A 14676-nucleotide genomic window follows, 5' to 3' on the forward strand; every position below is an offset into this window, starting at 1 on the left:
GGTGGTCTTTAAACCAAGGCTCCAAAGCAAATCTTTGAGGGCTGGGCTCCTGACGACGGTCCTGTGGCACATAGAGCTGGAGATCTGACAACTGAAGAATGGCTGAGAGGTTCGTAGCATAGATGCTTCACAGCCGGTTGGGATGCCAGTGCGACAAGCTGCAGGCCTAAGTCCTGCCTGCAGCCCCGTGGAGAGCAGAAGAAAAGGGAGGATCCCTCAAGGGTAGGAAATGCTTGACCTACCAAACTATTGTTCAAGCTCCGAACAGACTCAAACATAGGGCTTAGCACACTACTGAAGTGCAAAAGCAGATGGCAGCAGCAGCACAGACAGCAATCAGATTTTCTTTCCTTGGCCAGTTCCTCACCAGAGCATCCAGTTTTTTCCTTCCTCCCAACCAATACAGTCCATGTGGCTCCAGCTTTATTTAGCCTGCTCACCAAGTTAACAGCCACCAATGAGAACCACAGTCATGACAGGAAGCAGCTTTTATTGATGAGTTGACTCCAGAAACCAAAAAGGGCTATGCACTCATTGTCAGTTAAACCTATGCATCCAAGACTGAGGACCTTGGGGGAAGGGATATAAACTGCCTCTTGGTGTTTCAAGACTCAAGTCTTTCCCCACTCTGTGCATCCTAACTTAGAGGCAACATTTGTTGGGTTTTAACCACAGCGATGTCTGCTGCAGCTTCTACTAAGAAGCTACCAGAAATGGAGGGGTGTAAGGGGAGGCAGTCTAATGAGTAAGAAAAGTGATGCACAAGAAAACAGAACATAGGCTGAGGGACAAAGGTTCTTTTGTCCTGCCTCAGTAACTTGATCCTTCATTGGTTGCATTTCTCTTTGTGCTGGATCACGCCCTTCTGAATCAGATCAGGGATTTCCACTGCCAGCCATGGACCCAGCTGCAACACAAGGGAGAGCCTATTACCATCCCATCAATGCCTCTTGTTGTTCCATCAGAAATTCCTTCCTGGAGAGATTCTGAGAGAACATGTCCAAGGAACAACATTTTATTCCTTGTTTAATCGTAGCTACTTTTCTTTTACTGCTCAGGACCTGAACCCTCTCTCTGCATCTCATGCATCAAATATACAAAACTTACCCCAAGGGCCATGAGATGAGCTAGTCCAAATTTGGGTACATTTCTGGCCCACAAAGGTTTGAAGTGATCAGTCAGGCATATTTTGCCACCCCTATGAGAAGGACAAGAGGAAGATGTTGACATGGAAATTTTACCATAATGCCCAATAGTCTTTGAAAGCACAGGAAGATTAGTAGAGATCAAAAGAAGAGGTCCAGTGCTGGTAACTCATGCCTGTAAGGGAAGTAAAAAAAGAACCCAGAAAATACTTATCAAAATTTTGTGTCTGCTAAATTAGGTGGAGCCCAGGCATTCTATTCACTGCAGACAAGCCCCTACTTACCTTTCCTCTCCTTTGCTTACATCAGAAAGTTGGGTAAACACGCTAAGAAAGGTGAGATCTGAGGATTGTGGTTCAAAGCCAACCCAGGCAGGAAAGTCTGTGAGATTGTTATTTCCTGTTAACCATCAGAAAATTGGAAGTGGCACTGTGGCTCAAAGTAGTAAAGGGCTAGCCATGAGTGAAAATGCTCAGGGACAGTGCCCAGACCCTGAGTTCAAGCCCATGACTGGAAAACAAACCACACAAAAAAAGCTAAGTAGAAAGTCAGTGTCAGGTTTGGTAGAGGGAGGCCAGCATACTTTGGGAAAATTTTCTGCCTCGAGCTATTCCCTGAGGTTCTTTCTCATCTATTCAGTCCTACCTGTACATCTTTGCTGTTTTCCCATCCAGCTCAGGTACTGCAATTTCTGGAGCAGTAGTGGGATATGTGATAGGAATCTGGAGGAATTACAAAGCTTTCATAAAACAGAGAATCAGAATAGAAAGGAACTAATCTAATCAAACACACATTTCTTTGGTGAACTAAAATGTTTAGCAAACTCCCCAAACAATATGTACATGTCAGCATTCTGGACATAGAAATTAGTAATTTAACTTTTGCTGGCTTCAAATCTCAGCTTGCCCCTTCCATTTTTAAAGTTTTCTTTGGACTCATCAAGAAAGGGTAGCTGGTTAACAATCACCTAATTTATCCCACTCTACTAACCTTCATATTTCCCACTCCATCACACTCACGTCAAACTCGATGTTAAACTCATATTTGAGGAGGTCATGGATGTACCAGCACTTTCCAAACCACCTGTAACAAAGACCAAACCTTACTCCAATTATCCCATTCTCATTATACTTGAATGACATATCGGTTTAGGCCTCCAAACTGAAAGAGTTATGGGGTAGCACTGGAGCTATGAAAGTAGATGTAATAACACAATGCATGGCAGCTCTGGCCATGGGCCTTGGGATGCCAAATTGCTGAAGCCAGGTAAGACTCCCATCTCACAACTTCCAAGAGGGTCTGCCTACCGGGTTCCTTCCTTGTTGGACTCCAGTCGAAACCAATCATTGTCTGCATTCTTGTTGTTCTCCACATACTGAAAGCAAAAAAATGAGATCTTTGAGGACGGAATCAGGACCAAGGGAAGCCCACTCCCTTTGAAAGAAAAGTGTTATTACTTCCTTTCTTTCTTTTTTGTCAGTCATAGGGCCTGAACTGTGGGCCTGAGCGCCGTCCCTCAGCTCTTCACTAGTGCTCTACCATGAGCTACAGTGCCACTTCCGGCTTTTTTTCTGCTTATGTGATGCTGAGGAATTGAACCCAGGGCCTCATGCATGTAAGGCGAGTACTCTACCACTGAGCCACCTTCCCAGCCCAAGTGTTATTACTTTCTGATGTAAGCAAAGCAGAAGAAAAGGTTACACTGGTTAAGTTGGGGCTTGTCTGCAGTGAATAGAATGCCTGGGTTCCACCCAACTTAGCAGACACAAAATTTTGGTAAGTATTTTCTAGGTTCTTTTCTTACTTCCCTTAGTGTTTGCACTGATCCCATAATTCACTTTATAGTTATTCCCTTCCTGGAGAACCCCTGATGGTGCTGGCTTCTATTAGCACTCATGAACTAATAATTCCCAAGTATTTATCTTTAGTTCAGATCTTCTATCAGAACTTAATGTTTGAGTATTTAACTGTGTGTTCAAACTTTTGCCTTAGTTTAACAGATAACTAAAACACAGCACTTCCACCTGGAATTTATACTATTCTTCACACCCCCTTGTCTTTTTACATTTTCAATCTCAGGTGGTTGTGTCACCCAACCCAAAAGCTTGGCAATAATCTTTCATACTCCTTCTCTTTTACCCTACAAATTCTTCATGATGTTCTGTTGATTCTTCTGTAACTCTTCTCTGACCTCATTACAACTGCCTCGTTTACACAATCATCTTGCACTTGGATTAATGACAGGCTCTTAGCTTGTCTCCTACCTTCAAGCTTTTCTACCTGTTGATTATACTTTTCTCTCTAATGCCACTGTGAATGATTTAAACCCAAATCTTAACCATTCCTCAGCTTAAAATCCTTGAAAGATATCCCAAGCTTCAAAGTAATACTCAAGTGCTCAAATCTCCACCCCCTTCCACAGTATTATTTACTACTCCCTGCCTCACACTTAATGCTTTAGCAACTTTGTACTTGTTTCTTTATACACACCACACTGGTGCTAGTTTACATGCCTTTGCTGGTGTCTTGGTGCCTTGAGTATCCTCCTCCTACTCTGTCTCTCTCTCTCTCTCTCTCTCTTGCCAGTCCTGGAGCTTGAACTCAGGGGCCTGAGCACTGTCCCTGAACTTCTTTTTGCTCAAGGCTAGCTCTCTACCACTTGAGCCACAGTGCCACTTCTGGTCTTTTCTGTTTATGTGGTACTGAGGAATCAAACCCAGGGCTTCATGCATGCAAGGCAAGCACTCTGCCACCAATCCACACTCCCAGCCACCTTCTCCTATTTTTTTTTTTTTTTGGTCGGTTGTGGGGCCTGAACTCTGGGCCTGGGCGCTGTCCCCCAGCTCTTCAGCTGTAGACTAGCACTCTACCACCTGAGCCTCAGCCCCATTTCTGGCTTTTTCTGCTTATGTGGTGCTGAGGAATCGAACCCAGGGTCTCATGCATGCAAGGCAAGCACTTTACCACTGAGCCACCTTCCCAGCCCCCCTTCTCCTATTTTTTTTGGGGGGGGTCCGGTCGTTGGGCCTGAACTCTGGGCCTGAACACTGTCCCTCAGCTTTTCAGCTCAAGGCTAGGGCTCTACCACTTGAGCCACAGCGCCACTTCCGGCTTTTTTTCTTTTTGCTTATGTGGGGCTGAGGAATCAAACCCAGGGCCTCAGGCATGCAAGGCAAGCACTCTACCGCTGAGCCACCTTCCCAGCCCCTCTCCTATTTTTATATCAGGCTAATTTATGTTTATCCTTAATTCTCAAGTGTAACTACTTCCAGTAAGCCTTCCTGACCAAACACAAGCTGGTCTAAGTATCTCTTTATGCTCTCCAAACACCCTATTTCACTCCTTCAAATATAAAATTGTATAATAATGTTTCTTTACTTAGGTAAGAGCCAACTTTTTTGGCCTTGTATCCCTCTCCAGGTTCTAGGAGTGATGTGGCTCATTTCTTAACTACAAGCTCCACTCTCTACAACTAACACCTTAAAAATTACAACCCTAACATGCGGCTCTCTCGTGAAGGGCGAAGTAGGGGGCAGAGACGCGCTAGTACTTAGGACCTTAAGGAGTACTTTAAACCAACTCCCATACATCCACTACAGCAAACACCTGGGGCCCAAAAGACACGTCACCTTCCAGGGAGATGCAACCCTAAAACACTGCTGGTTTTGTCTACAAGGTAGAGCCGCTGGTATACTTCTACCCTGAATTCTGCCTCCTCCCCATCACTACTATTCCACAATCCCCCCAGCCCCACTAGCGTTTCAAGTCTTTACATTTGTTACATTTAAAAACCGGAAGCGGCTTCCGCCCGGAGACTATTCCTGAGGACACCCGATTCCCCGCAGCTCCTTTTGCAACGCAGTTGACTATGGGAGCACAACTGACCCGGATAAGGGACTGGTATTCCTCCTTGAGTCGCTGCACCCACAATTCCCGATCTCGAGGTCCGGCGTTAGTCTTCAGCACTGGGATTTCAGACACGACCCGTCGGGTGGCCTCATCCGCCATCTTTTTCCAGGGCAAAAAGAAATGCGGAAGTGGCGTTGCTAGCGACTTACACTCAGGGCGCAGCCATTTTTACTGTGGGAAGGTGCAGCGTTCCGTCGTTTGAAAGCTTCAGAGGATGTTCTCTATTTTCTGGAAGCAGAGGCGGATTTGCCACCTGCTTGTGTGTGCTTGGGGAAGAACAGAAGGGAAACAGATTGTTCGGTTGTGAATACGGCATCTATCATTAAATCTCCAGAGAGATGATTCAGAGTAACTTCCGTTCATGCTCAGAGAAGCAATCGCAGAAAATCCCATCACCAAAACAACACCGGTGGCTCACGCTCCAATCTGCAATTAACTACCAAAAAGCCGGAAGTGGCTTTGTGCCTCAAGTGCAAAAGCACTAGCCTCGAGCACAGATTCTGACTTCAAGCTTCAGGACCGGCCACAAAAAGAGAAAAGAGGGAAAGAGAAAGAGAGAGGGGAGGCGGGAGGGAGGGGCGGGAGAAGAGAGAGAAATTGGCGGGGGGGGGGGGAGGGGAGGGGAGGGGGGAAGGGAGAGGGTTCCAAACTAGATCCTTTTATTATATTAAGTATTACAAAAGGGTTTGCAATTCCATAATTCAGGTAATGCAGTACAATGCTTCTTGGACAATGTAATGTCACTCCTTCTCTTTTCCCCATTTTCCTCCTCCTGTCCCTGTTCACAAGTTGCATAGTTCATTTTTTACATAATGTATGTGTCTATGAATACAATGACTACATTTCTTCCCTCCATTCAAGTGACCCACTTTTTGAGGAGGAATTATTTTATTCAGGAAGGAATCATATCATTCCATTAAGGAAGTTCCCATCCATTCCTTGTATGTTGAAAATTCTTAAAGCCAGCCAGGGCAAGAAGGTTGTAAGACCCTTGTCTCCAGTTAACCATCATAAAACCGGAAGTGGTGCTGTGGCTCAAAGTGGTAGAGCACTAGCCTTGAGCTCAGGGACAGGGTCCAGGCCCTGAGCTCAAGCCCCATGACTGATGCCCCTCTCACCCCCCCAAAAAAAAGTCACAAATAGATGTGTTTAATGCTTTTTCCTTTTTAATGCATTTTTGAGATGATCGTATAGGTTTTGTCATTTATCAGGATGTTATATACATCTTTCATTAAAAACAGTGGCTATTGAGCCTATGAGTGTTGCTCAAATGTACCTACCTACCAAGTACAAGATATCAAGTTTAAGCCCACTAAATAAATAAAACTAAGCAAATAAAAAGGTATTAGGTACACCTAAGTCAAAGCTTTCTATTACTTCTTCTGAAAATTATCTCCCAGGAAAAAGATTTCATTTTAGGTGTGGCCATGAGGTATGGTACAGAGAAGAGATTTGGAATGTGGCTTTACAATTTATTTGTCACAACACTTTGTGCCGTTACTCTGTGCATTTTCTCACCCATAAAAAGAAAATAATTCTTTTTTGGGGGGGAGGGGTCGGTCATGGGGCCTGAACTCTATCTAGGCCTGGGCACTATCCCTGAGCTCTTCAGCTCAAGGCTAGCACTCTACCACTTGAGCCACAGCGCCACTTCCGGCTTTTTTCTTTTTGCTTATGTGGTGCTGAGGAATCAAACCCAGGGCCTCATGCATGTAAGGCAAGCGCTCTACCACTGAGCTACCTTCCCAGCCCAAGAAGAAAGTAATTCTTATGGGATTACTGTAACTGTATATGCAATGCCATAACATATATAATAGGATTTGGGGATGACATTCAAATAAATAAATGGCAATAGGTTTTTTTTTTTGTTTTTTGTTTTTGTTTTTGCCTGTCCTGGAGCTTGAACTCAGAGCCTGGGTGATATCTCTGAGTTTCTTTTGCTCAAGGGTAGCAGGCTGCCACTGAAACCACAGCTCTACTTCTGGCTTTTTTTTTTTTTTAATTTATTGAAGGTAAGAGTCCCATCAACTTTCCTGTGTAGGCTGGCTTCAAACCATGATCCTCAGATCTCAGCCTACTGAAGCTAGGCTAGGTTCACAGGTGTAAGCCAGGAATGCAAATTTTTCCTAGAAAAACATGTGTTTTTTTGTTTGTTTTGGTCATTTTTTTTTTTTTGGTCGGTCATGGGGCTTGAACTCTGGGCTTTGGCGCTGTCCCTGCACTCTTCAGCTCAAGGCAAGCACTCTACCGTTTGAGCTACAGGGCTGCTTCCTGTTTTGGTTATTTTGTAGGTAGCCCAAATTGGTCTTGAATTCACTGTGTAGTCCATTCTGGCTTCAAACTCATGATGCTCTGTCCTGTGCCTCCTGAGTGCTGTGGTTATGGAGTGTGTTCCCTATGCCTAGCTAAGAGTGTTTAAATAGTGGGTTTAGCTTGCTGTTTTTTAAGTAATTCTCACAGGAGATCAGAAGGGAAAATTAAAAATACTAAAGAGCTAAGGTTCACTTTTTTTTTTCCAGAGGAAGAGTTCAATTATGAGTAGCTGTTTATGATATTCTCATTGTTTGGTGAAGTAGAACATGTAAAAGCCTCTGAAAATAGTTGAGTCTCATTATCAATCATCATGGGAAAGGCAGCAGCTGGGACTGAAGAAGAAATAAATACTGTATTAAAGAAATTAGCCCCTCTATCAGTTGATGAGAACCCAATTTTGGAATTATTTTTGTTGTTGTTAATGTCTTTCATTATCCTGGAGACTTCAACAAAGAATTATTGTAAATTATAGGTTAGTCTTTGTTATGCTATGGGAATTGGATTCCCAATGCTATGAGAATTAGAATCACTTGGTAAAGAAAACAATAGTAACTAAAATTTAGAGTGTTTTACTAAGGATTAGGCACTGTTTTACATTTTAAATAGAGTAGCTGATTGAATACTTGTAACGGCTCCAGTGTGGATACTTTCACTATTATTATTGTTTGTCAGTTGTGGGGCTTGAACTCAGGGCCTGAGTACTGTCCCTGAGCTCTTTTGCTCAAGGCTAGCACTTAGAGACACAGCATCACTTCCAGTTTTCTGGTGGTTAATTGGAGAATAAGAGTCTCACAGGAACTTTTCTGCCTGCGCTGGCTTTGAACTGTTATCATCAGATCTCAGCCTTCTGAATAGCTAAGATTACAGGTATGAGCCACCAGTACCTGGCTTACTTTTATTATCTCAATTGCATTTCAAACAACTGAAGCACCTTGAGGTTCAAATAGAAGAACACCTATCACTCAGTAACTAAATGACAGCCTGGTATTCAATTCCAAGTATACTTTGGCTTTAGAAGTTACATCCTTAATCAATTAATATGCCTTTCTACCATCTCCAAGCCATTATGAAATAAACAGTAGGGATGTGAGAGGTTAGGGGGGTTAGTGCAGAGTAATCCATACTGAATCTGTTTCTAAAAACACAAGGAGAGACTAGTAGCAAGCACAGTGAAGCATATGTATGAAAAGTTCAATTCCCTGTCTTTAAGGCTGACCTGTGCATGGGACTTTCTGAGGGATTAATATCATCTACAGATACTTTGAAACTATGGACACTGTTTAATTTTGTTTGTTTTGTTTTGTTTTTTTGGTCCAGTCCTGGGGCCTGAACTCTGGGCCTGGGCACTGTCTCTCAGCTCTTCAGCTCAAGGCTAGCGCTCTACCACTTGAGCCACAGAGCCATTTCCGGTTTTTTTCTTTTTGCTTATGTGGTGCTAAGGAATCGAGCCCAGGGCCTCATGCATGCAAGGCAAGCGCTGTACCACTGAGCTACCTTCCCAGCCCGACTGTGTTTAATTTTTATTTTCCTGTTTCTTTTTTTTCTTTTGGGTCCGGTTATGGGGCCTGAACTCTGGAGCTGGGCGCTGTCCCTCAGCTCTTCAGCTCAAGGCTAGTGCTCTACCACTTGAGCCACAGCTCCACTTCTGGCTTTTTTCTTTTTGCTTATGTGGTGCTGAGGAATCGAACCCAGGGCCTCAGGCTTGCAAGGCAAGCACTCTACCACTGAGCCACCTTCCCAGCCCTTATTTTCCTGTTTCTTTGCCTTTTTTTTTTGTACTGGTACTGGTACTTGAACTCAGGACCTGGGCAATGTCTGTGAGTTTTTTTGCTCAAGGCTAGTGCTCTACCACTTGAACTCAAGGTTTGAGCAAAAAAGCCTCAGGGACAGTGTCTATGCCCTGAGTCCAAGTCCCAGGACTGGCAGACACTCAAAAAAATTATACTTTAGGGCTAGGTATGGTGGCTCACACCTCTAGCTACATGGGAAGCATGCCTGTGATTCCAGTAACATGGAAGGCCAAAGTAGGATTGTGGTCTGAGGTTACTAAGGGCAAATTATGACACACTACTGAAAAATAACTAAAACAAGCAAAACAGTGTAGGTGTGGCTCAAAAGGTTGAGTGCCTGCTCTGTAAGCTCCAGACCCCAAGTTTAAACCCCAGTATAAAAACAAAAACTGCCAGGACTCTTAGTGTTTTAAATGAATTTAGAGTCATGGGCATGGACATATAGAATTCCAGAAATCCAAACTTTTTTTTTTTTTGGTCAGTTGTGGGGCTTGAACTCTGGGCTTGGGCACTATCTCTGCGTTCTTCAGCTCAAGGCGAGCGCTCTACCGCTTGAGCCACAGCGCCACTTCGGTTTTCTAGTGGTTTATTGGAAATAAGAGTCTCAAAGACTTTTCTGCCTGGGCTGGCTTTGAACCATGATCCTCACATCTCAGCCTCCTCAGTAGCTAGAATTACAGGCATTAGCCACCGGCGCCCAGCAAATCAGAACTATTAAATTGCATCCCCTTCACATAATCTGAGAAAACCAAAATAATGCAAATATCTGTATTTTCAAAGAGGAAAGTACTTCATCTTGAATTCTGGAAACCAAAAACTAAGGTTACTGATTCTTAGTAAAATACTAAATGGTGATTAAAAAACAATTAGTAAGCACTGAGATAAAAAAAAGATCTAGAAGCTAATCCAACTGTTCATTCCATTATAATTTAGTCCTCTAAGTTGTAATCTTTTTGCTTCTTTAGGACTTTCTCAAGTTATCTTTTACTCAGCCGAGAATATTCCTTCTACTCACCTCCTAGCTCTGGATTAAAAACAAAAACAAACAAAAAACACCCAACCAGGGGCTGGGAAGGTGGCTGAGTGGTAGAGCGCTTGCCTTGCATGCATGAAGCCCTGGGTTCAATTCCTCAGCACCACATAAGCAAAAAGAAAAAAACCGAAGTGGCACTGTGGCTCAAGTGGTAGAGTGCTAGCCTTGAGCTGAAGAGCTGAGGGACAGCACCCAGGCCCAGAGTTCAAGCCCCGTGACCGACAAAAACAAAAAACAAAAAAGTGACTCGAATATTATCCACATGAGGGCAGTAGAGAGCTTGCTACTTTGTTGAAACTTGGTGAATGTTATGTATTTATTTATTTTTATTTTTTGGGTCCGGTTGTATTTATAAAATGAATATTAAGGAATGTTTATCAAGCACTAAGATCTGTGCTAACATTTTTTTGTTGGTTGTGGGCCTTAAACTCAGGGCCTGGGCACTGTCCCTGAGCTTTTTTTTCTGAAGGCTAATGCTTTTTTTTTTTGGCCGGTTGTGGGGTCTGAACTCTGGACCTTGGTGCTATCCCCTCAACCACTTGAGCCACAGCGTCTCTTCTGGCTTTTTCTGCTTATGTGGTGCTGAGGAATCAAACCCAGGGCCTCATGCACACAAGGCAAGCACTCTACCGAGTCATCTTCCCAGCACATCTACTTCTTAGAGCCACAGCTTCACTTCTGGTTTTTGAGTGGTTAATTGGAGGTAAGTTTCATGGGGACTCTTCTGCCTCGGCTGGCTTAGAACCTTGATCTTCAGATCTCAGCTTCCTGAATAGCTAGGGTTACAGGCATGAGCCACCAGCACCCAGCTGTAACATTTCACATACATTACTTAATATAATCATTAGAATAATGATCTAACTGGGTGTCGGTGGCTCAGGCCTGTAATACTAACTACTCAAAAGGCTGAAATCTGAGGACTAAAATTAAAAGCCACTCCAGGCTGAAAACTCCATAAAGCTCTTATCTTCTAAGTAGAAAAAAAATTAAAGTGGGAGTATAGTTCAAGCCAACCTAGAGTGAAAAGCCAACCAAGAGTGTGAGGCCTTGAGCACCAGTATAGCCTGTGTGTGTACACACAAAAGAAACAGTGATCAAGAGGTGTTACATTTCCCTTTTTACAGGTGAGAAAAACTTAGGTTAAGAAACTTGCCATGTCATATTAGTGAGGGGCAGAACTGGGGTTGAGGACGTTTGGATGGCAGATTATTAGGATTCAGCAAATGAATGTGTCTTCTGTGTTTCTATTCAGGCACCAGGATACACCAACAGGGATTATAGCTAGGTTTGAACCCAGGGATTATAAGTAGGTATGAATTCAGAGGCTTCATACTGGATGTGGAGGTGATAGTATGACACCTGGTTTCAAAATTAATAACTGGAGGAATTAGGGTTAGTGGGAACCAAGAAGCAGATCAAAATGGCAGGTGCTGGTGATGTAGTTCAGTAGTATACTGTGAGACCCTCAGTGGATTGACAATAGGATATACATATATATTTATATGTATATGTATGTATGTATATATATATATATATATATATTTGTGGTACAGGGTTTAAACTCAAGATCTCATGTTTACTAGGCAGGGACTTTAGTAAGCATGAGCCATTCCCCCAACCTAGATTTAAATATATATAAGCTTTTTTGGGGGGAGGTACTGGGATCAAACTCAGTTTGGAGCATACCGGCCAAGTATTCTACCAATTGAGACACACCTCTAGCTCCAACATGGAACACTTTTTCATTTATTTAAATTTTATTATTTAGTTATAGTACAAAGAGGTTACAATTCTACAAGTCAGGCTATGATACAATGTATCTTGATCCTTGTCACCCCTTCCATTATGCTCCATTTCTCCTTTCCAGCCCTACTCTCAAGTTTATAGCATATAACATTTCTTTTTTTGGGGGGTGGGGGTAGGTCCAGTTGTGGGGCCTGAACACTGAGCCTGGGTGCTGTCCCTCAGCTCTTCAGCTCAAGGCTAGTACTCTACCACTTGAGCCACAGCGCTACTTCCAGCTTTTTTCTTTTTGCTTATGTGGTGCTGAGGAATCGAACCCAGGGCCTCAGGCATGCAAGGCAAGTGCTCTACCACTGAGCCACCTTCCCAGCCCTGTAACACTTCTTTAAGAGAATGTGTGAGGTGAGAAGATATCAATTCTGGCAAAAGAAGGTATCAATTCTGGTAAAGCTGAGAAGGAGCAAAGGCTTTGAAAAGCGTAATGAATCCTTTGGTTTGATCCTCAGCATCAAAAAATAAAAACGGGGGTAGGTGGGGGGGGAGGGAAGATGAGAAGGGATGGGAAGGGGAAACAAAGGAGGCAACAATGCTTGATAAGAAATGTACTCATCTTTTTTTTTTTGTGCCAGTCATGGTGCCTGAACTCTTGGCCTGGGCACTGTCCCTCAGCTCTTCAGCTCAAGGCTAGTGCTCAAGGCTGTGGCTTGAGCCACAGCGCCACTTCCAGCTTTTTCTGCTTATGTGGTGCTGAGGAATCAAACCCAGGGCTTCGTGAATGCAAGGCAAACACTCTACCACTGAGCCACCTTCCCAGCCCCTGTACTCATTATCTTGCCCAGGTAATTGTAACCCCTCTGTATGGTATTTTCGCAATTAAAAAAAAATAGAACACTAAAAAAATAAAAATAAAACAGGGACATGGTAGCTATGTGCAGAGTTGACATACATGCAGATGTGATGTGCTGATCAGAGAATTAAAAACAGGGACAGTAAGTGGAATTACAGGGAATTAAGAACTAGAGTGCAGAAGTAGAGGCAGCAATTAGAACTGGCTGCAGCATAGGGGGACAGGAAACCTTAGGTAGACTGTTACTTGAAATCTTCTGCTTGCCACATATCTTTATATCACTTCCTAGCCTTCTGAGCTGAAAAAGCTCTAGAACTGTTTTATTTTTTTGGTCGATCGTGGGCTTGAACTCAGGGCATGCTTACTGTCCTTGAGCTTTTTTCGCTTAATGCTAATGCTCTACCATTTGAGCCACAGCGCCATTCCCGGTTTTCTGATGGTTAACTGGAGATGAGTCTTGTGGGCTTTCTCTGCCAAGCCTGGCCTTGAATCGCGATCCTCAGATCTCAGCCTCCTGGGTAGCTAGGATTACAGGCGTGAGCCTCGAGCGCCCAGCTCCGCCTGGTTTTCTTTTTGTCTGTTTGCTCATTTTCAGTCCTCTTTTCAGCTTCCTTCCCTTTCGCCATGCTATGTATCCGGCTCTCTGGGCCATTTTACCCACTTCTTCGGCTTCAACAGCTATCTAGATGCACAAAGACACACCTCAAACCTTTCGCTTTACACATTATTTAGCATTCATTTGTCCATTCCACAGACACCCCCCCCAAACCATACCTTCCCCCCCCACACTAGAAGAAACGTCACCAGTATGGTCCAGTTGTCCACACCAGAATGTTCATATTCCCAAATACAATCTATCTATCAGCACTCCCCCTTTTAGAGGGCAGACCATTACAATTGTGCTCACCTCTAAACTTTGTCCTTTCCAAGCCATCCTCCACCTTGCAATGTCGCTCACGGGGACTGCACCAAAGGCCTTTACAGATGATACACACGAACCTCTGAGCCACACCCCATCCACTTCCCCCACTTCAAAGCCGGAGTAACTGGACCAACCGGCACGCACCAACACGCCCGCGCCCCACAGCCGCCGCCGGGCCAGCAGGGATCTTTCTAGACTACAAATATAGTTGTTCACACCTCGGCTTAGACCCTTCAAAAGCCTCTTCATTGCCCTCGGGACAAAATCAATTTACAAGGTTTTGCGTAATCTGGCGCCTCCCTAATCTCACGGGCCAGAAGCATCACCTCCACAATACCTGGCGGTTGACAGCTCCCCCGGGTGCCGGCGAACCCCACCACCCGCCGCGCCCCGCCACCCCCACCCTCACGCCGGCCCAATTCAAGTCCCCACGCGATTCAGCTCGGGCGGCGCGTCCTGCAGCAAGTCGGTGGTCAGAAGGCAAACGCCGGAGGAATGGCTTCCAAGAGAGGCGATCTGGGAAGCGCTTTCGGCGCCGGGTCCGGGTAGACGGAACGTCCGGGTGACCAGGAAGCTCCGAGCAAAGGTCAAAGCCAGATCTTGAACTTTCACCCAGGTTCACGAGCCAACCCGAGGCCGTGCTGTTCCGCCCTTATGCATCATGGCTGCCGTCCCAGTCTGTCAGTGGGTCTGGAAGTCGCCATCAGGCAGCTCTGACGCCACTGCCGCTTCCACAGTGAAGAATGCGCATCTCCACCCCCGCCCCTCCTCGCCCCGCAACTCCATATTACCTCCCCCCGCCAAGCCGCCGTTAAGAAAAAAACCTGCGTTGCCAGCTTACCCCAAAGCAAGATGGCTGCCAATCCCTATTCTCTCTTCCCCAAGTGAAGCTATCCGCTGGCCGCTTAATGTCGCTGCCAGGCTGCCCTCACCTAGCATGGCTACTCCGGCTCATGCCTCACTATGGCCTCGAA

At 44.7% G+C, this 14676-nt stretch overlaps 1 protein-coding gene across 1 annotated transcript; it reads right to left on the minus strand.

The window, feature by feature from the left end:
* Positions 1-473: 473 nt before the first annotated feature.
* Positions 474-14637, minus strand: Ufc1 (ubiquitin-fold modifier conjugating enzyme 1). The gene is made up of 7 exons (XM_070000245.1): positions 14544-14637; positions 5031-5320; positions 2453-2520; positions 2165-2228; positions 1791-1867; positions 1108-1198; positions 474-907 (listed from the first exon to the last, which is right to left on the minus strand). Exons 2-7 carry the CDS (start codon positions 5151-5153, stop codon positions 827-829), a joined length of 504 nt encoding a protein of 167 aa, XP_069856346.1. The 5' UTR covers positions 5154-5320; positions 14544-14637; the 3' UTR covers positions 474-826.
* Positions 14638-14676: the final 39 nt, after the last annotated feature.

This window comes from Dipodomys merriami, unplaced genomic scaffold (assembly GCF_024711535.1).
Source record: "Dipodomys merriami isolate MVZ:Mamm:240054 unplaced genomic scaffold, mDipMer1.0.p SCAF_56, whole genome shotgun sequence".
In the NCBI taxonomy this organism is placed as follows: Eukaryota; Metazoa; Chordata; class Mammalia; order Rodentia; family Heteromyidae; genus Dipodomys; species Dipodomys merriami.